This window comes from Achroia grisella, unplaced genomic scaffold, assembly GCF_030625045.1.
Source record: "Achroia grisella isolate CSIRO2021 unplaced genomic scaffold, CSIRO_AGI_Agris_v1 utg840, whole genome shotgun sequence".
NCBI classification, from domain to species: domain Eukaryota; kingdom Metazoa; phylum Arthropoda; class Insecta; order Lepidoptera; family Pyralidae; genus Achroia; species Achroia grisella.
The window spans coordinates 1,786,360-1,809,373 of record NW_026713038.1 but is presented as its reverse complement, the minus strand read 5'-3'; the positions used below and the strand labels follow the sequence as shown (position 1 = coordinate 1,809,373).

Here is a 23,014-nt window from a genome sequence, read left to right as displayed (position 1 = left end):
TGTTCATAGACATTTTGATTATATTTTTAAATTTTTGTATAAGTTATTTAAAATAAGATGCTTTGAGATTAATAAAAACAATAAAAACATAATTAATGTGTCCTTGTCAAACTGGTTTTAAACAAACTTTCGATGAAGATTATGCGTCAAGTTTCCGATCGGGCGGTCGTGTTTGTTCCCAGAGAGACATTAGGTTTTATTTTTTTCTTTTAACTTACAGTGGCAAAGGACGTGTCGAACATTAAGAATGCGCCAGTATTTATGCGGTGAGTAAAAAAAAGTTCCTCATATTTTATAATATACAAAACAAATGTTTGCAGAGAGTGCAAACATTTTAGTTGAATTTAAGTTTTACATATTCTCGTAAGTAATATTTAATAAACTAATGATTTTATAGATAGTCATTGCATATCTAATAAGAAATGAAGATTAATGTACCTGTATACCGTCCTTGACTGTCTATTTAAATAACAAAGAACATTAATACTAAAGATTCTTTGTCAAGTATTCAAAGAGTATTATTTAATATACTTTTTATGTAAATTGAAAAGCAAATAAGTTGCCGTGTGGTAATCATCTCCTATAAACATGAACAGTACCATGGACATCATAAAATACTTTGTAAGTTGTGCCAGTAGCGCCCCTCATACCTCGCCTTTCTAAGAACTAAGACGGCATGTCCTCGTGCCCTGAAATTCCACTGGATTTCTAACCTTTTACATAGGAACTCGATTTGCAAAGCCAGTTGTAAGCTGCAAAAGTTAATGAGATGGCTATTAGAGTCTGCGAAACTGTAGAATAATAATAATAATGTTATTCGCATAATGTGACTATTCTATTTTTTAACTTCGACGATCTTTATATTTTACCACTTGTAATGAGATTACTGGGTATATAATACATCGTCTTAAAAGGAATATTAAACATATTTGTCATGTACATAAAATCACAAAACAAGTAACCGACTTTTTCTTTCAACCAATACGAATATGGGAATAACTTGCTATGTTCCTAAAAAGACTCATTGAAATGCTGTTAGTGTGAAGATATCTAGTAACTTACACAAATATTAAATACCGATTTTAGAACCTTTTTAGCAATCGATTATAAGTAATAATGGAGAACTATTATTTGCGTAGATTATGTAAGACAGCGTGATCTCATCGCAAAGTCAAAGGTTCAAGTAGTTCTTACTAGTTATAACATTTTAGAAACTCTTAAAGTAAGTGTAAACTATACCCAACTATTTGAAATCCATACTTACACAGTAATCTGTACTTACCCTATATTATAAACGAGAAAGTGCATGTTTGATACTTTTTTAAGATTATATGGCTGAATGGACTCTAATGAAAGGCGTGAAGATAGATTATCACGAGGATGTATAAAGGCTGCCTTTTTTATCTCAAAAATAACAAAGCACAGCCGATATTTTGAAAAAAGATTTTTTAAATACTCTCCTTTATGGGTATCTCTGTCTCATCCATTTCAGTCAATGCAATAGAAATCCGCAATGCGATTTTGTCAGCTGTATTTCGGTTGAATGACAAGGCATAACATGATGTTCGTGGAGTTCTTCACGTATATAGATGACAATTGCAACTTACCACCAGGTGTACCGTCAGTTTGTTTATCATTCCAGATACATACAGTAATAAAAATTTCTGAGACCAACAAACATATTGTTACGAATGTTATCCAAGTAGTAGAACAATCAGAGGCATTGTTTACTGTTGATTTTGTATTGAATGTTGGACATAGACACCTAAATAAATATATGTTGTAAATAAATTGGCTAAAAAAAAGTTATTCAATTGAGTTTTCCAGTTCAATTGAGGTTGCCAGTTCTTCTCAATTGGATCTATATACCGAATTGGAGGGTGGGGAAAAAATTAAAAATTTGACGGCTATAATTTTAGAACGTAAAACTTTTATTGATACACAAAGTTTTTTTGTGTCGGCCAGATTTAATCTCACGACTATTTACTACTTACTTAATTTACTTACTTTACTATTTACTATATTAAATGTAAATTAGAGAAATAAACCACTAAGTTACGACGCTCTCAAAAATGCCTCAATTAAAATATTATTGTGTAAGTTAGACTTTATAAAGAATACACATTAATAAAAGAGCTATTTTTCTCACGTATTTTTATTCCGTGTACTCGTCACCTTTGGCGTTAACGGATGTCGATAAATAAACAAGTCTGCATTTAAATCAAATGCAGATAATATATGTACGTGATTCTGCAGTCAATAGCAATTGATTTAAATGGCGAGTTGTTGCGTTGCTTCACCATAAAAACAATGGCCAGTGCAGAATATTTACAAGTTTTGATAACAGTAATGTCAATGGACTTGATCTGTTAACAATCTCGAGTAACACCGGTCAAAAAATACAATACACTAAACTTAACCTAACTTAAGAAGTAGTGCCATACTTGGTGACTAGTAAATTTTTTAATCTATTTTTGTATTTTATGCTATTTTTATTGTTTTTTTTTGTGTCTTAATGTTTGTTGACAGACCGAAGCTATATTTTATCTTATAAAAAACAAGAAGTCGCGTGAAACAGCTAGTTATTTATATACGCAGTAGATCTTTTGCGTTAAAATACTTATAAAGCTAATCGCAAACCGTAATGAGAGTAGCAACATATGTTACTCATAAACGCATTACAGAGTTTATGACTAAAATAAGTTTTAATGTAGGTTTACATTTTTGTTAATGAAATTATTATAATGAAACAAACAGTAAAATGGAAACGGCATTCAAATTGGTTAAGGTGTTTCAGAGTTTAGCGTTCGAAAATGGTTACACAAATACTATATAAGCAATAATATTTTTTTTTACCTCAAGGATGTAAATGCAAAGTGTACAAATAGTTTATTTTTAATATGGTGCGATTATAATTATACTAGAGACTTCGATGGTATATTAAATGTAATAATTTCTGTCCTTTTAATACAATATACATTCACAATTTCATTAAAATTCGTTAAGTCGTTGAGTCGTGAAAAGGCAATAGACAAACTGACAGATACACTACCATATTTAAATTATTAGTATGGATTAAATGCACGATTATGTTCGGGCCGATAAACGGTATGGTTTCGTGAGTAAATCAAATATAAATTCGCCGCAATAAGTTATCTCCTGTGCGAATGGTCCAAGGTTACTTTCCCAGGCGGTATGCGCTAGATTGCTTAGAGAGTAGGAACACTATGGTCAGTAGAATAAAATTTTATATCTCGCTGCCTAGGTAATCGGCTATATTATTTGTGTAGTCACATTAACTAGAAAAAAAACAATGTAGGACTGCCGTAAATCATCCCCAGCCAGGTCGAGTTATTTTCAAAACAAAAAAGAATGTTGTACTTTAAAAATGTTTTCAATAACGATTTATAGTCAGGTAGCTATTTTTAATAAATACGTTAGCGTGTCACATCCGTGTTTTTAATATATATGTAATACAATAGTTATGAATAGCTTAATTTGAATTTAAAAGCGTAAATACAGTAAATCACGATGATTATCTATTTTTCAATGTCCTCGAGTAACCTTTGTTATTTTTAAACTTTGATAGCATTAGTATTCATGAATGACTGTTTATCGATTAGAGTATTTTCTGTATAAATCTGTTCTCTCTATATATTATATCGTAATTTCTAAAGAAAAGTATTTATATAATACTATTACTACTACTACTAACTTTGTATGAGTCTAAATCGGTGTTTCCCAATTAGTGGTCCGCGTACCCCCAGGGGTACGTGAAGTGGCATCGAAAGGTACGTGCGTCTATCAGTAAAACAAACATACACACTCACAAACTTTCACTTTATAATAACAGTGTGTTTGCTACAATAAGAGGTAAGGCAAGGTTTGAGGTCCTTTTTGAAGTAGTACGCGGCAAAAACGATTTGAGAACCACTGGTCTAAATTAATGTTATGAACGCGAGGTTGGAGAGGTTAGTTGGAAGGATGGATATTTGTCACTTGTTCACTTAATAGTTCCATAATCGATTCGAATGAAATTTGGTATATAAATCATACATATCCATTCATTTTTATATTCCTACTTTAGTATTATTTTTTCGTTCAATTCTTAAAAATTGTATAACATATTATCTTTAGGAGAGCAATGGTGTCTGTTTTTATGCATTCGTTTCTGACATTTCTTATTGACTATTTCTTCTGATTAAGGTTCCCTAATATTTGTTTTTCTCTAAATTATATCTCACAATTACATCCAGTGATTAGTTATGTTTATCTTACAAGGATATAGCTGGTGAATATTTGTTTATGGATGCTGGAATAGCGCACTTATTTGCGTAAATGGTTTCAAGAAAAGTATAAAGTTCACAAGATTAATATTAACAAGTTTCAATTAGAGACCGCGTAGAGGACGTACTGACGACACGTTATTAGCAATATAGTAAAATATATTTCACGATTGAGTAATTGAACAATACCGTTATTTTTCTACTATCCGTACACATCTCAGTACAATAGCATAGGGTCAGCATAGTGCATTCACCGTGTCCGTTCGCCTGCACCGTGCTTTACTTATCCGACACTGGAACACGATAATGAATGCACTTTAGATACGTACTACAGCAATTATTGCATTACCTACATTGTGCATTCTTTGGTCCTTCGAGCCGGATGTATGTTTGGTAATTGATATATTTTTTATGCGGCAAGTAATTTCATTAGCTACATTGTTTTTATATCGTGCTATTTTGTGGCTAACATTAATACTTTTAACTTTGCGTTACAATGTAGTAGGATATGAATTAAATTTGAAATTTACTGCCTCAATATATATAAAATGTATTAAATATAAGAATAATAATATATTTAATGCTATAACGGTTATAACTTGATATTACACCCGTGCGAAGCCAAGGCGGGTAGCTAGTTAGGCTCGAAAAAATTATACATAAAATATTTCTTAGAAATATTGTGAAAATGGGTGTCACATTTATTTTGTCCATTATGTTTTCCCATAGAATGACATGCAAATATTATTTGTTTAGAAAAATATTTATATGTACCTTATAACTAGCACGTAAAAACAAACTCGTTAACTTTATAGGCTTTGTGACTGGAGCGGAAACACAATGACTTATTAATAAAACTGTTTAATAATTGTAATAAATGTGTATATTTTCCAAAAGAGCTCACAGCGAAGAACATGTCAAAAGTGACATAAAAAGCAGATATAAAAAATAATAGAAAATTTATACAAAGAATGGTGGACAAGCCGCCAGCAACAGGCTTAACGTTATATATATAAGTTTATAAAGTTATATAGAACCTACATATTATTGTAGATGTTATGACATATACTATATACATAGATAGACTACATTTTAAAAGTTTTTTTATTAAATATGCATTGGATATAAAGAGTACTACAAAAATCATAAAACATGATCTTATAATGGCGTGCAGTCGTCGAGGATAACTTATTAATTAGGTATATTATTAACCAGATGAGGTCACTAAATTGCTTGAGACAATGCTTGCTATTAAATCAACATTCCAACCGGTTGTGTCGTATATTCATGGTACATACTACAGCAAACGATTCACTAGATTATGTGATAATTATACGAATAAATGTAAAAGTATATAGAGTTTCATTTTACGGGTACTAGATGGCGTTATGTATGTAAAGTATTTCTAATTGTTTATTTTCTTACGTACACTTACATCTTAGTTTTCTTTTAACTTCTGATATATACTGTACCTATTCTATAGCAGATGATTACATGCTCTTAATTGATAACTTGCTTTTCTAATAAAAAAACAAACAAGTCTGTTTATTATGCAAGTATGTACGTATACGAGTAATTATAATTTCAAATGGAGTTTATTTGCCTGTTATACGTTGTATAGTATAAACGGTGTGTTAAATTACAAACAAACAACGGGCAGATATAATATTTTTGATACAATAATTTTGATACAATTATTATCTAGAAAACTATCCAATAAACTTATTATTAATGAAATAATTGTACAATAAATAGTGCAATTATTTCACCGGTATTCTCACTACCTAGAGACTACAATAAACAGAAAATTATGTAGCGATATCTCATCACACCATATAGTATATAACACTACAGTGGTGAATAATTATATACAATAATATTTATGTACATTATTAGTAGTGTTATTCGACACAAAACTTATAGTTAAGAATGAATAAAATGAGCAAATAAATACAATGTTTTAGTTATCAATTATGAAGAAAACGTGGAGGCAATAATAAATAATCGGACTCACATTTTCGCAATTGAATATTATAAAATTAATTCGCTGATCAAATCAGTGACATCGAAACTCTATGTATACTTTTTATTTCATTTTCAACCATAAATTGTAACCTATAGAGTCAAATATTGCTATTATTAATTGATGGTAAAGTACAAGTTATCGTCAACGCTTTGATAGAACAAGACAAAAATGTAGACAAAGAGTGTTCTTCCTTTTTATGACTTTAGAAAGAATGTAGCAATAGTCCGGAAGATTCATTTAATATACTGAGCTGATATGACGTCGTTCTAAATAGATACAGTCTCCATGATACCGTTGTGAATAACAAGCTGAGCGTGCGCTTTACGACCGTAACTAGATGGGTCCAAGATTACGGTCTACTATAGTACTGTAGCGCGGTGGTTATCCTCACCACTGTAGCGTTATATATGATATGATGTGACGTCACTACTTAATTTATGTGTTTATTATAGTATCTAGGTAGTGTGTATACCGATGAAATAATTGTAAATATTTATTGTAAGTTAGTAGGTTTATAATAATATAAACTGTGCTACAAAGATGATTAGAAATGCGAGTACTCAATGCGAAGTCGTAAGATTGTGGATTGTTTTATACTGAACTTAAATCTAGTGTTGACAGAAATATTACGAGTGTAGGCACAGTATCTTAACTTACAATACTTTGTGAGATAATTAGATTCTAATGTTCAAAAATATATCCTATATATAAAATTCTCGTTTCTTAAAAATGGCTTAACCGATTGCGATGAAATTTTATATGTACTATATACTCGGTTGGTCTGAAAATAGATTGTTATCTATTTTTTATACTCCTAAATGTTAAGCGTGGCCCAGCCCTATTTTTTATTCATAAATTTTATTATTCGTTATTAAAAAATACAATCAACCCTGAATTATGTGTTGTTTCTTATGTATTTATTCATATAATGTGAGGGTGAATTGTGAATACAAAGATTCGCGTGCATATCTTAGTGGTCTACTTGATGACGCTGGAAATAAGAAATCTCTATCCTCCTTATTTATGGTGCCATGTACTTTATCTTTAAAGGTGTATTTCACCATGAACGGTGATAAATGGCAGCAATATTATTGTGCCAACTCGAAATTAGACAGAAGTGAATAAAACAAGATATATATTAAATTTCATTGTGCACTCAAAAGATAGTATATTGATTCATATCAATATAACCGTGCACCGGTACCTCGGTATCGGTTCTATACTAGTTTTAATCGGTCTTGATTAATGTGGGTCGCGTACGAGTAGCGGTATCAATGCGATATCGTTATTTATAACGTAACTGTTTCTGCAGGATATCTCTTGGTATTTATAATACTCATCTCTGGGTCAAGGTTGTTGTTAAGATAAGCTACAAAACAAACAAATCAGCTAGAGTGAGAATTTGTAGGCAGTCTGCATAGGTACCTCGTTTGGACTATTTCTACCGACAAGAAGGCTGCTTTAAAAGTCATGTTAAGGTTGAAGGTATAGTATCTTTTTTCTCATGAATGGCAGCAGTTGTATAACAGGCGTAACAATACCTATATTTTGTATCTAGTTGAACGCAATGCCTCGTACCAATAAAACTGTTTTCTTTGTAAAGCTATTGGAATAATGGATTTGTTGATGATGATATACCAGCTGACACACGCAACTTAAGATAGTAAGATTTTATTTTATTTTATTGACAGTGTTGTTTCTATGCCTGGGGCTTACCAACGCAAGATGGCTGCGAAGTGCAAGGTCCACACAACCCAAGGAGACCAGCTTTGTGGGCGAAGCCACTAATGAACTAAGCACAGCTCTTTTCCAGGTAAAATAAAATGATTTAATAAAATGATCAAAAACTGTACCTTAATATTATTCCTCTTACAGTGTATATACTTGTACCTAATGGGTTTTATAAATTTTCGATAGACAGTTACAATAACCGATTTACGATAATTCAATTACGTATTTTCTGCTGTCTGTTATAAATTATTTGTATGACTTCATCTGGAAGTCTTCTATAAAGTGATTGTGGTGTATCGGTCACAATTTCTTTAATCATATTGATATTATTATAAACCGAATTAAACTTACTGCAAAAAAAAACTATGTTAAGGAATAAACAAATATTATATTTCATTTTCAGAGCTACATCGATGATGACAAAGATATTGCCTTTTCACCACTTGGCTATGCAGCTATACTAGCCATTTTAGCAGAGGGAGCTAAGGGTGATACTAGGCAACAACTGGTGTCCGCCCTTCACCTTCCAGAAGATGAGGTACTCACCCGAAAGACCTTCCGCTATATTATGAAACGACTGAAAAATACAAATGAATATAAATACAATAAACCTGAACTCAAGAACTACTTTTACGTTTTCAAAAATTACACAATAAACGAGGAATATAAGAAAATATTGGAAGAGTATTATTTGACGGAAGTAAGGTCTGTAGAAAAATATGGTGAAGCTGATCATTCGTGCAAAGATGAAACTTGTTTCTCGGAAGCGAAACCTAGTGAGAATGAAGAAGATGATCCAGAATTAATGCCTAAAGATACTGACGAAAAATTAATATCTTTTGCAATTGATGATAAACCTGAAAAAGTGGATGTTACAGCTACTGAATACAAACCCGCCAAGAACATCAAAGAAAAGATTAAACTAGTTAAAACATATTCTAAGAAACAAGAATCAGAAGACGATGAGGAAACCATGGTGGCTGTAGAAGCAAGAAATCACGCCAGAAGCGTTCAAATATTGGATGACAAAATGGATATCACCTCAAGCATGTCTGCTAATTACGTTGGGAAGAAAGTTAGTCCTTGTAAGTGTATTTTATTATTATTTTCATGTTTTGATGCATCTAGTAAAACTAGAAACTTAAATAAATACTGATTCATTATATATAAAGATTACGATATGTATAATTACGTATATCATTATTATGTCATAGGTATATGTTAGCTATTTATTTTAGCAATTACCGTCAATATCTACAATATTAAGAACTAACCTACCTACTACTAAGGAGACCTCAGGATATCTATTTGATAAAATTGAGATATTGGACCATTACTTACAACATTCTAGTAAACATTTCTTATTATTTCCTTTAAGTACCAGACAAATTCTAAACAATCGCATAAATATCCTTCTCAGTTCTTCTTAATTTTCATTCCAGCATCATCTGAGACCAAATCTCTAATGTTAATATTCAACGGCCTGTACTTCCGTGGTTCGTGGAAGCAGCCTTTCGATATCGTGGAGCCGGGTGTATTCTATAAATCTAGTACAGAGAAGAAACAAGTTCCTATGATGAAGGGAAGAGGTGTATATAGAACTGCATCTTTACCCAGTCTTGACAGTGAAGCTATACAATTACCGTACGATGTGAGTATATTTGGTAGTATCATAGAATACTGAATTAGACTTTGTCCAAAGATGCCTATGTGCCTTAATCTCACTTAATTCTCCCACCAAGCAACGTGCTTTGTATGCTGTGTTTTGGTATGAACATCGAAATATTACTGTGAAATTACCATGCAGACTTGAGTATTTGTCAATATATATATTTCTGACTAGTGACATTCATGCAAAAAACTTTATACAAAGCTAATCTCAGAAATAATGATGAAAAACAATCTTAGAAACATCATCATCACTGATTTTATCAACTTTTTACGAACTAACAATGTTGGTATATTGTTGGCTGCAGCAACAGCTTTATTAGACGAAACTAAGATCGAGTGGAGAGCACTTTAAACACGCGAAAGGTCTTTGTCTACAGGTTTACTCATGCCTGAAGGATACGACTCTTGTTTAAGGACATCGCTAGAAGTTCGAATCTCGGCTAAGACCATCGTAATTACTATTATATAATATGTAGGTGCCATTTACGTAGCTACGTTTTAAACTTTATATCTTCTATATTATTATATTTCAGGGCGGACGTTACGTATTGTTGATAGTAGTGCCAAGGTCTCGTGATGGTCTCACTCGTCTCATAGCTGACCTGCCTTCTACTCCTGTTGCGGACATTGAGGACAGTCTGCGGGAAGAAGAACTCCAAGTCTCCTTACCGACATTCTTCGTGGAAACCACCACTAAACCAATTGCTGCTTTGGCTAAGGTATACGAGAACTGCTTGTTGAAATTATAAGAAAATAATCCAGCGTTTCCTATTTCGATGGCATTCAAATTTTTTGTCTGCCTTCTTAATTTTTTATACAAAAGATGAATTTATGAATCAAATAGCATAATATATACATTTAAATTTCTCTTATTTTACTTAAACTTATACTCAATGAAGTCTGGTCTATATCCGCTTCGAAAAGCGGTATATTTTAACTGAGGACAGGGAACAGTTAATGCGAGTCGATTCTGCTCAAAATGGGTCAAAAGTTTAGTTAGTTATAAATAATTTAAATCTGTAGAAAATAGAGATCTAGAAAAATAATGGAATACTAGGATGGAGGTAGTCTGATATATAACTATAGTTCTATTCCTTGTACGCTATAAACATTTGTTTATATTGGTTTATGAGTTTTATATTACGTATATGTATATTACGTATTTACAAAAATGGTGTTTAAGTATATTTATCAGTTGTCTAGTACCCATAACACAAGCTCTACTTAGCTTGGGACTAGATGGCGCTGTGTGTTTGTCCAAGAAACTATTATTATTAGCCCTCCTGAATGGCAACGCATGAGTGATATCATGGATGTCACATTACGTGATATTAATGATCCTGTTCATATATATAGGGTACTATTTACCAATCATCAGGTGGGTCGTCAAATTCTCCATTCCAATTACATACATAAAAAATATGGATTATATCTTTTGCATATTAATTCATATGATGATGTTTTAATTTTCAGTTTGGAGTGAGCAGCATCTTCAGTCGTACGCGTGCAGAATTGACTGGCGTCTCCGAGATGGAAGGTCTATTTGTACAGGAGTTGGTGCAGTTCGTAGCCATCAGAGTTGAGAATAATGATGCATCTGCTTCTCAATTATCAGGTCAGTAGACCTAACAGTAGAGTAAAGTATATGTACCAGGTCACGTACTGCAAATCCAATTAGTTTTATTTCAACAATGATTCAGTTCTCCGGTACAATTTATCCTATAATTTGCCTTACAATTAACTTACAATGTTATCCTATATTGTCTTTGGAATTTCAAATTCAAATCATGTCGTTTTATTACTTATGTAGTAGTTGATGTTAATAAGTTTACGACATGAACTCTGTTCTTCATTCCATTGCGATAAAGCTTTGTTAATTTAATGATTGTACTTGTGACATAGTTATAGACTTATTACAATGTAATTACACTAGGTGGTACACATATTATAGCGGTAAATGAATTTTAAAGAATATTTGTGTAATTCCATAATATTCTGTGACGGAAATATATCGGGTGTCAAAAAGTAAAATTATTATAATCATGTGAAAATCCTTTATGGTTCACTTAATTCTTTTAATACGCTTAACATAGCAACAACGTATAATAATGTTGCGGCTAATTACAATTTAATAATAATATATAATAATCTCAGGACAATTCACACAGCGCCATCTAGATCCAAGCTAAGCTAGCTAAAGCTTGTGTGCTTGGCACTAAATAACTGATATATAGATTTTTTTTCGTAAATACATACATATTATACATAGAAAACATCCAGACCGAAACAAACAATCATACTCATGAATACAAATGTTTGTGACGTGCGAGAAATCGAACCCGCGACCATTTGAAGTAAGGCGGAGTGCTGCACCGCTAGACTACCGAGGCCGTCAGTTTGAATATTAATATACAAGAAAAAACCTAAATTAACGAAAAATTAAAGAATAGAGTTTTGTTTTAAATTATATTTAAAAGATAATATAAAGCAAACTCAAATATAATTTTAATCTAGCTTATAGCGAGGTTTTCGGATTAGCAATAATAATTTATATATTTTTTATTTACATATACACAAAGAATACATCACAATAAACACTAGATTTTATGTAATATTTAGTGAAATACATTAGTAAAAACGCACATAATTTGGTTAACACGTTTCTCAGGATTGCGCGTACAGATTATAAAACAAAAATTTTAACAATCATTGTTTTGGGACAGCTATATGTGACTTTTTTATTATATGTGTAGATTATCTTGTTTTTTAATGGATGTGTATAATATGATTATTTATTGTCAAAAATATTCTTGAAATGTGCGATGTTTAAATATTAAATTTTTTTATAGCTGCGAATCCTGCTGGCGAGTCTCTCAAGAATCTACCACTAACTCAGTTGAAGCCAGTCCGTCGTCTTAACGTCGAACATCCCTTCATATTCTTCATTATGGATTATCTGGACAATTTGATCGTAGCCAGCGGCAAGGTCGTCGACCCTCAACAGCACAAACCGTTGGAAATTTAAATTCAGAATATGAAAATTGCTGAATCGAACACATTTCTTGTCAAAACTTCATTTTATGATTCCATTTTTAAATTCATTCTGATGTCATTTTATATTATTCTCAACTGCCAGTTTTTTTTTGTTTCAATTTAAAGTTCTTGAATTTTCTTTTGAAACCTATTTTGATGTGAAATTAACTAAAATGTAGCAAATATACGGAACTTTACTACTCAATAAAACCAGAAGCATTTGATAACGAAAAAGTACACAGCCTAGGTAAGTTAGAATGTAATAATATAGTTAAGTAGATGTTATTTATTTAATTTAGTATGGAAGATGTGATTTTACTAATAAATTATTTATTTTGTGGCGTTATTTTATTTTTTCTTTCTTCTATAAATTGTGTAGAATACCTTTCCCTAGCTTTTTAAGAATATATCGCCGGAATGCTAATGGGAACTCGCAATGCCGGCGTTTGCACTCGTAGGTACATTTTTTGTAAATAGATACATATTAAATATAGAAAACACCCAGACTAATACAAACAATCATAGAATCAATGTTCAATGTTGTGTTTTCCGTCTACCATTTTTCATTTTGAAATTTATTTATAATCATTGACTTATTTTAATAAGCATGCTTATATCTATTTATAAAGGTATACAGACTTATTGATTCAATTACAATAAAACTAAATTAGTATATATATTTATGGTTGATTTTTTTTAATTGTGGGTAGTTACATGTTTATCAACATTTTAACTCGAACAAGAAATCAAAACAAGCTAGTGGCAACTCCGCTGTCAAAGTTAACGGTTTTTAATTTATAACTTGCAATTGAATAGTCACGCTGGTCGTGACTGCTTGCATTTATTCTTAAAATCACAAACACTGTAATATATTAATAAAATTAAGTGACGAAATGGAAATAAATAAGGAAAATAGGGTCGAAGTAGACAGTAAAATAATAAGCAAGATCCCATTACCAATACATCCATTACCAGCATTACCGAAGCATTTGGTAAAGGAGAAGATGCATTCAAAAAAGAATATAGTGAACGAACGCCATCCATTAAGAACTCTGAACTCTCAATCTTTGGAGTTACCAGGGCCGAGCAAGCCGCTTAGAAAGAACATTGATTCCCGACATGTGACTTTAAGACAAAGGAAAGAAGAGTTAGATTGGGACTACAAGGTATTTAAAGATGATGTTCTGAATAACAGTATTATAATAATAAGTGAAAGTGATGAAGAGAACGATAAAGAATATTTCGTGGGAACACGAAAGAAGAATGATGCCAGTGAGATCCGTGGTGCGATCACACCGACTTCGAAGTCTTTAGAACCAAGTAGAGTGAAGAAGATTAAGAGGAGTCTGAAAAGGCCTCATAGTAAAGAACTCCAGGGTATATCTCCAGCTGAAGAACATAAGCGAGGAGAAGAGAAGCATAAGCGACAGCTATATTTCTATGAACAGACAGAAAAAAGATTATCGTCCCCAGATTTTTGTAAGTAAATAAATCGAGTAATTCCTTTTAATATATACCAATGATTTATTGAATTAAATACGTAAATATATAATTAATTCCTGGCGTCCATTTTGTATTTACTAGTTATTTATAAAAGGAAATATAATTACATAAACAAAGATAATAAATATTACCAAGTAGGTATGTTCATTTTATAAGACTGATCAATAAGCAGTGTAAATCAATTGTTAGTAGATTTTTGTCAGTTTCCAAAATGGCTAATGTTATTACAATAACAGCATAGACAATAACAATGGTTGGATTTTAATAATTGACATATTCTTGCATGCTTCGCGTGGGTCACAATAAAACTAATTAATTCGCTTCATAATATCTCCAATGTGCCTTAAAGTTACTTCTACCTACTTATTATATAGATATAAAAAAATCTTACTTCTTACTAAAATTATAAACACGGAAGTTTGAGAGTTTGGATGGATCAATATTTTTGTTACTTTTTCACGCAAAAACTACTGAATGCCATATTCACAAACATATTGTGTTACCTACCAGTGTAATTATCCCTTGAGATTTTATTTTGTAATAAGTATTAATTTAAAAAAAAAATACGACTATATTTTTAGCTAGCTGTGTTCAAGCTAGCTAAGGAACACGTTTCACCCACACACAAATTTATAAATTTATAGCCATTGTATTATTATGCTGTATAAGCTATATTATTGTACAGTTTCATTAAAATCCATTCAGTTATTTTTGCATGAAAGTGTAAGAAACATCCATCCATCAATCCACACTCAGAAATCGCATTCATAATATTAGTAAGAGAATTGCCAAGTGTACATACAATAATATATATGAAATAAATTGTTGCCAGTGACAAAATCATACATGAATATTTTAAATAAGGATTACACGACCGATATATTCACTTATTTATTGAACACGGAGCATAAGCCAATTGCACCCAGGATATTAAATGTCACCCGCGCATGCGTCGTGAATTGGCTAATGAAAGTTAATGTAAGTATAATTTATTTTATGAATTTATTTGAATAAAGAATGTTCTATTCTATTATATTACTGAACCGGAGGTATTATTATTATTATTGTGTGTAAGAGGTATTGAGGGTTTTAATTGAAAATGTGACTAGTACGACAGAGATATATAATAGAATTACAAAAAGTTATGTATATAAAAAAAATAAGAATAATATAAAAATACATCAAGGTGTTCGCTACAATGTCATAACTACATTAGAGTTATAAATAACTTAATTATATTGAATTATTCATAATTATACTTTAGTACTATGGGATGTTGCTGGCAGCTTGTTCACCGTTCTTTTTGTAAATATTATATATTGAAATATTGTAAGTTCTCTTGGACATATACACATAATATTCAATTTTTTAATAAATAGTCCGTATGTTGGAAACAGTCACAAATACAGTATAGTTATGAATAACTCAATTTAAATTTTTGCTAAAATTATAATTGTTATAATAATATTTATATATATCACACAGGGCGCAAAAGGCAACCCAGCTACAATCCAAATAGCTTGCTGGTATCTAGATTCTATTTTGAGTACGGGACAAATTCATGTCGATAAATTGCAGTTAATAGCAGCTGCTTGCTACTGGATCGCTCAAAAACTTAATGGGCCTGTACTGTCCGCTTCTAGACTTGTCAGGTTTTCAAGTAACGCGTTCACAGCCAAAGATTTGATGGCAGCTGAGAAAGCAGTTCTAGAGCGATTGGTAAGTATGATAGACTTAAGAGTACTCTTTACTCAATAATTATTTACTTATATCAGAAACTCGAAAGTTTAGGTATATGTATAAATGGATGGATGGATTTTGTTACCTTTTCGCGCAAAAACTACTGAACGGATTTTGATGAAACTTTATAGTAACAAAGTTAAATCCTATGTGTTATTCTAATACATAAATTATTATGTATTAGAATAACACATAGGATTTAAAGAGATACTTTGGTGAAATATAATATCTAGTAACTATGACGCAGACAGAAAGAAAATAATATTATGAAATAGGAAAATTAATTATTAACTTCATAAAAATGCCAATGTAAGGTTTAATAAATAATACAATCCTAAACTGTCTGCTCATGTTATTCACTAGTTGAATCTCCATCTTCGTTCGCGTGTACATTCATAGACAGCATGTATTAATGATAATCAAACGACGTCAATAATTAAAACACCTATATGACGTCATTTATTAGTTTTTAAATTAATTATGTAATAAGTAGTGTATTAAAAAATATTCTCTTTATTCTCAGATTATCTTTTCCTATAGCTAATTTTACATGGCATTTTAATATAAAGACAGATCAACAGATAGTGTTCATTATGTCGGTTATGATTTATGGTAACTTTATAAGTCATAAGAAATCGTAAAATAATGGATGAAGTATAGACAATGGTTATGTAAATAAGAGGATTGGTCGTCCACCTGCTTAGTTTGCGTAGAGTCAATAAAAAATCATACCTACCATGTATTATACATATTTGAAGATCCCAAACCGGTTCTACATATATGAATAATAACTATAAATGTCGCATTAACATTATTAAAATTAATTGAAAATTAAGTGATCAAGAATGGTGACGTACGTGATATGATTCATGTTCAAATTATGGTGTTACAATTACATCTTTGTATAGTAGTCGTTGTCAATACTTTATAAACAATTTTAATTAATTAGTATACCTTGGCCGAGTAGGTATCAGTGAAGGATGATAGGATAATAGGATGAGCATGAAGACAGGTTTGTTAGCCTATGGTAGAGAATTCGCTATGAATCGACCACGCTGATCTCTCTTACTACTAAGGGCTTTCCAGTCCCCATTACTGACAATCCCTTTATCTTGATGGTAATAAATTAGAAATACAATGTGTCACTATATCTGTTCGTTAACAAAATATTAGTAGGTTACGATATACCTTGACCGAGTATCAGTGAACGAGGATAGGATAAGGATGAAGACAGGTCTGAAACCTATTGTAGAGAATTCACTATGATTTAACCCACGTTGCTGTGATGGTCCTCCCAGTTTTCCATTACTGACTCCCAGTTCTCCTTCACTTTTATGGTGACAAATTAGTAATATAATAGTCGCATTCATTGACAAAATACAATTAGATGCAATTAAAGAACTAGGAAAAAAATAGGTATCGCTGTGAGAGACGAGAGAAGGAAATGTAAAACAAAATTAAAATCTAGACAAAACCAACCAGCATGATAATAATAGCTTATATTATCTTTATAAGGAAATAGAACTATTAAGATATTTTTTTGATACTAATTATTTTATTTTACACCATGGCGGTTGCAATCAAACATACAGCTTATCTTATAATAAATTATTACCGTAATCTATGGACACCTAAACCATCAATGACCAACAATAATTCTCAATATACCCTTCTTAAAACTCCTCATCCTGTAGTGTCTAAAGAAACTTTGGCAGATAGTACATTCCACAATCTGAGGGCAGGTTCCAGGGTATCAGGATGAATTCTCTGTGGATGGCGAGCAATGCGACGATATAAAGTTTGTTGTAGGCAATATATTTTGTAACTGCATATATTAAAGAGATTCAGTGCACAAGAAAAACCTATTATGCGTTGCAGAAATTTCCAAGACAACCGGTAGTAGCTCAAGAGTACATAACATACTTCTCATGGTGGTGTAACAGTAATTGCCCGGGGAAAATAGAAATGGCCGCGACATTCCTCTGCATGAGCGGTATATTGGTTGATAACAGTTTGTGCAACATATGTCCGTCAGTGGTAGGGGCTGCGGCTGTTAAAAACGCAGTGTATTTGCTCAAGAACCCAGCATTATTGGCACGTCTACAATTATGTCCAGTGTAAGTACAAATGTATAATATTAATATTATATAAGTATTATTTTGTGGTAAATAAAGCCGTGGTCACGAGCCGACCACGGCTAGTGCAACTTAGTCGAAACGTCGAGAGAGGTAAATACTTTTATTTACCATACAATTATTGGTGTTGAAACTCGTTTAATTATATATTTTTAATAATATTTACCAAACGTGAAAGTTTAAAAGTAATAGTAAAATTAACGGTTTTCCACGTTTAGTGTCGTAAGGTGGAAGTCCTTTCTTAGCAGACACTTAAGACATATGTATAATAAATCTATGTTTTAAATTTCTAGACTCAGTAGTTTTGGCTATGCGTCCGTAGTTATCAGAATAAACAGTTTTATAAGTATAGTTTGATTAGAAATGGGCTAAATGCTTTCGCCCTTTAGCCTTTAGCTTTTGAGTTCTGTTCTACCTGAAATCAAAAAGATGTGTGCTAAAATTATATTTCCTACACATTCTACTGCAACTAAAGACATTAATAATAAACATAGGGATGGCAATAAGCTCTCCAGTTTCCATGTTGAATTTAAATATACCTATTTAGGTATGTCAAGTGTTGCGTTCATCTTGACGTCGACAGTTCACAATAACCTTTGACTACCCCAACAGTTGATTAGTTGTGAAGCTATATTATTAGTATAAATAGTTAATTAATACATTTATTTTATGCTATGAAGGGGTATATTTTTTAAATGCCTTTAAAAAAAAAAGGATTTTCTTAATTCGACAGTATTATGTTTTTTTTTCGATTTCTCTAAATCTTTTATTATTTGAAAGCTCGTGTTTGTCCTGTATCAATTACTGTATTTGTGTCTATATCTGTATTTCCTGATCAAAATCTGAACTGTTCTTGAGTTATCGTTAAAAGGCGACTGAAAACAGTTTATCCGAGATCTGAGGGTATCATTACTATAGTGAAAATATATTTATTCTCTTCTCTTCTAGAAATAAAATCCTTACATTGACTCTGATGATTTTTCACATTTTAGACGTGAAAAATTGTAAGATTTTATGTTAATAAATTCCTGAGATCTTACAATTTTTCACGCCTAAAAAGTGAAAAATCATGAGAGTCAATGTAAGTATTTTATTTCTTCTCGTAAGTCTTTTATTATTTTTTGATATCCTTTGGAAAATGTATTATCTTATTTTATTGTTATTTTTATAATGCGTGGCTACAATTGGAGGTACTATTTATATATTTTTTAATATAACTATTTTAGTTGTTTCACTACACATACTGCTTAATATATTTTCTTTCATTAGCTCATTACTATATAGTTATTTTTTATAAAAATATTTTTTCTTATTATTCTGTTTTTATTACAGATCATACACGAATTATTTTTTACTTTGTATGAACAGGTTTTTAATTAGTATACGAAATGCTAATTAAAATGACATAACTTAATATTATCATTACGAATATTTTGTAAATTGTTCAATTAATGTTTTATTACGGAGAACGGTCTTTTCGTCATTCAATCTGATGCATGACGTTTTAATATATCTTATTTTATTAATTTTCGACTTAAATAGAAGGTGCTTAATTCGAATACATTTTATGTGTATTTCATACTATTTCATGTTGCGTGTAAGTCTTCACCAATACATATACATATATCACACGTAATATTTTGGTAATCGATTATTTATACTAGTTTATAGTCTTGTTTTAATTATGTCAGGTAGTACTTATATTTATATACAAATTTGTTTTTACCAAAAGTAGACTTTTCTCTGCGTGATCGTATCAGAAATGAGGAGATCCGCAGAAGAACCAGAGTGATCGACATAGCTTGAAGAATTGCGAAACTGAAGTAGCAATGGGCAGGGCCCATAGCAGGTAGGACAGATGGCCGTTGGGGCAGTAAAATTCTCAAGTGGCGACCGCAGATATTAAGACGCAGCGTGGGAAGGCTTCCAGCAAGGTGGACCGGCGATCTGGTTAAGATAGCTGGATGCGAGCAACGCAGGACCGATCGTCGTGGAGATTTTTGATTTTTGTTTAGCTGTGAACGTCTTCCGGGCTGAAATGATGGTGAGATGAGACTTTTTACTGTTGACGGCATCATCTTTTACATCTTAGTTCTTCGGAATAGCAATGCATAATGAGTGTATGTCGCCAATATACACGAAGAACGAAACGTTCGCTCCCCATGAGTGGTATTCTTCGATTAACAGTAAAGAATTTTAATAATAAGTAATCTTGTAAAATATAGATATAATAAAAATGTAACCGATCGATGTCTGTACATGGAATATATGAAAATACTATCGAGTATTTAAAGTTTTTGTCTGTGCGTTTTTATGTTTTAAGCTCAGAAATGGTGTAACGAATTTAAATGCGGTTTCACTGATGAATTCTGGTAATATTCAAGTAAAATTTAGTGTTTCAAAGTAATTGAATCAAAGTAATGATTGTTAAAATTTATGCGTTAAACTCGAAAACGTCTAAACATATTTGAATGTGCTATTCACTAATGTTTTGTGGTAAGCTTCAATTTAAATCTAATGCTGTGTTGTTTTATTACAATCATTTTATAATTTAATAATTTAAAGCGTTCGAAGTCGGGAACACTGCTAGTGTAAAATAATCATCCAATTAAGTTTACCGCGAAGCAGCAGTTAGCCTCGAACTTGACATGAGTATGACTGGTTTGCAAGTAGTGTAGTGACATTTTATAAGACCACTGTATAAAACAACTATGCAAATGTAAATAAAAACACAATCATCCGAATAATATTACAGTGTACGTCAAGGGGAAAACCTTTGGTTTAAGTAACACCAGCTCTATAAGCAAGAAACACCATACAGCTAAAAACCCAAAATAATAATTTTATTCTATTCCACTATTAATTTATAATATCCCACTGTGTATCAAAATAAGCATATTAAAGTAATAGCATAAAAAACCCAAAACACGAGAGACCTAATATAAATATATATTTAATAAAATAAAAATTCGAACAAGTTGCACTCTGTATTTTACAATGTGTATTTCCATCTCAGAATCGTGTAAACCAATTCGCGATTTCAACTGATGTACTGTTGCAGTGTTTGTTTTTTTTTTAATCAGTTCATAACAAAAAACACTTATTGAGCATGATATGGAGGAGATTGAGTGATACATGGATTTTTTTATACCTACATATTATATATAGAAAATAGACCGATACAGACAATAACCGAGTGCCGAGCGAAGAATCCAACCCGCGACCATCGGAAGTAAGACGGTGTGCTAGACCACCGAGGACGACAAAGTATGTCTGTATACTTCCCTACACATTCAAGAAAGTATACATGGGATAGTATCCATAGTATTCAACTTAACATCTAGTCCCATAGTAAGCAGTGGCTTGGGCTGACTAGGTGGCGCTATGTGAGTTTTTAGAATCACTTATTTATAAATGTTATTCACTATCTAAATTATTATTTACAGGTTCAAAGCAGCTGAGCAGAAGGCGGGTAATTTATCACATACCTCTTCGATACTACGCAGGGCGGTTCGTCATTTAGCATCACCAATGTATGAATATAAAGTACCATTAGAACACTATGGTACACCACCGCATTACATCGCGCAGAGAATTATTAAAGCAATCAAGGAATTATATGAATCGTATACAAAAGTGTGAAATTTCAATTTAATTTGTGCATCTGTAGTAATTATAGTCAATTTTATTTAATGATCACAATTATATTTAAACATCTTTTCAGTCTTTCAAAGTCCATCTATTTTTTTTTGTTAATGTAATATCTTTTAATTAATTAGCTTTTTATCACAGTACCTATAATCATCTAGTCTATACTATGCAACTTCTAAAATCCTTTTAATAAATGTTAAGTCATCTGGTTTTTGTTGTTGTCAAGCAGTTTTTGTCAATATTTTCATTTGTTCATTCAATAACAAAGGAACAAATGTTTTAATATTATTTCAGAATGTATCTGAAATAATTTATAAATAAATAAATGATGACATAAAATTATGTACAATACGAACTACATTTTAGGAACAGTATAATTCTTAAATCGCCTATAACAAAATATAATTTTAAATGCGTCTATAGATAAATGTTAAGTTTATGAGGTATGGCATCTTTGACTTTTTTATAACCTAATTTTATATTGTAACCCAAAAGGGTGTGAATTAATAACTAAATGTAATTATATTATAAAAAGATAAAATGTAAATAAATGTAACACTCTAACTTCCTACTTTTTATTAAAATATCTGTTTATTATTTATTTGTAAATGGTAATCCAGAATATCCATTCCATATCTTTTTATATAAAAATATTTCGTTTTCTTTTCTACAACCAGAATATTGTGTATAATATTATTATATACAACAACTACAATGATAGTTGTACGTCCTCGGTAAAGACTTAGCGGTTACGCATAGTCTTCCAATGTTGCGGGTTCAAGTCCTCGCACGGTACAAACATTTTTATTCATGAGTATGATTGTTTATATCGGTCTGGGTGTTTTCTATGTATACTGTATGTATTCATGAAAAAAAAATATCTATATATTTATATCATTTGCCTATCTATTGCCTATGTCACAACTCTAGCTAGCTTAACTTGGGTCTAGATGGCGCTTTGTGAATTGTCCTGAGATTATTATTATAACGCCAGAGAAATGGTGTAGAAGTTAACGTCTGTTCTGACTGTTGACTCTGACTGGCTGTTGTTGCAGCATCCAGTATTTTGGGTATTAGTTTCCTTCCATCCTCTTCGCATTCTTTTTCTCTTTCTCATAGCATCTAGTAGTTTAAAATCAAAAAGAGATAATGCACGTGATTGAAGAACGGCTTAACTTATTCACTTTGTAAAGGTTTTAAAAAATAAACATATAAGGAAACGAACCGGCTCAAATGGG

The 23,014-nt window shown here is 31.4% G+C and overlaps 2 protein-coding genes across 2 annotated transcripts; both read left to right on the top strand.

Moving 5' to 3' along the window:
* The first annotated feature begins 135 nt into the window (after positions 1–135).
* LOC131852160 (serpin B12) lies at positions 136–13,078 on the top strand. The gene is made up of 7 exons (XM_059202802.1): positions 136–266; positions 8,004–8,125; positions 8,447–9,128; positions 9,486–9,694; positions 10,248–10,433; positions 11,188–11,329; positions 12,564–13,078. Exons 1-7 carry the CDS (start codon positions 248–250, stop codon positions 12,737–12,739), a joined length of 1,536 nt encoding a protein of 511 aa, XP_059058785.1. The 5' UTR covers positions 136–247; the 3' UTR covers positions 12,740–13,078.
* Positions 13,079–13,640: 562 nt separating this feature from the next.
* On the top strand, positions 13,641–21,834 carry LOC131852162 (uncharacterized). Its single transcript, XM_059202804.1, has 5 exons — positions 13,641–14,226; positions 15,083–15,228; positions 15,736–15,969; positions 17,869–18,107; positions 21,572–21,834. Exons 1-5 carry the CDS (start codon positions 13,641–13,643, stop codon positions 21,765–21,767), a joined length of 1,401 nt encoding a protein of 466 aa, XP_059058787.1. The 3' UTR covers positions 21,768–21,834.
* The last annotated feature ends 1,180 nt before the right edge of the window (positions 21,835–23,014 follow it).

Excerpts from the sequence above, each read along its gene's own strand:
- LOC131852160 (XM_059202802.1), top strand. Across the intron at positions 10,434-11,187 it reads CAATTGCTGCTTTGGCTAAG|TTTGGAGTGAGCAGCATCTT; the intron begins GTATACGAGAAC and ends TTTAATTTTCAG. Across the intron at positions 11,330-12,563 it reads ATCTGCTTCTCAATTATCAG|CTGCGAATCCTGCTGGCGAG; the intron begins GTCAGTAGACCT and ends ATTTTTTTATAG.
- LOC131852162 (XM_059202804.1), top strand. The coding sequence starts at position 13,641 with ATGGAAATAAATAAGGAAAATAGGGTCGAAGTAGACAGTAAAATAATA. Across the intron at positions 15,229-15,735 it reads ATTGGCTAATGAAAGTTAAT|GGCGCAAAAGGCAACCCAGC; the intron begins GTAAGTATAATT and ends TATATCACACAG. Across the intron at positions 15,970-17,868 it reads AAGCAGTTCTAGAGCGATTG|AAATTTCCAAGACAACCGGT; the intron begins GTAAGTATGATA and ends TATGCGTTGCAG.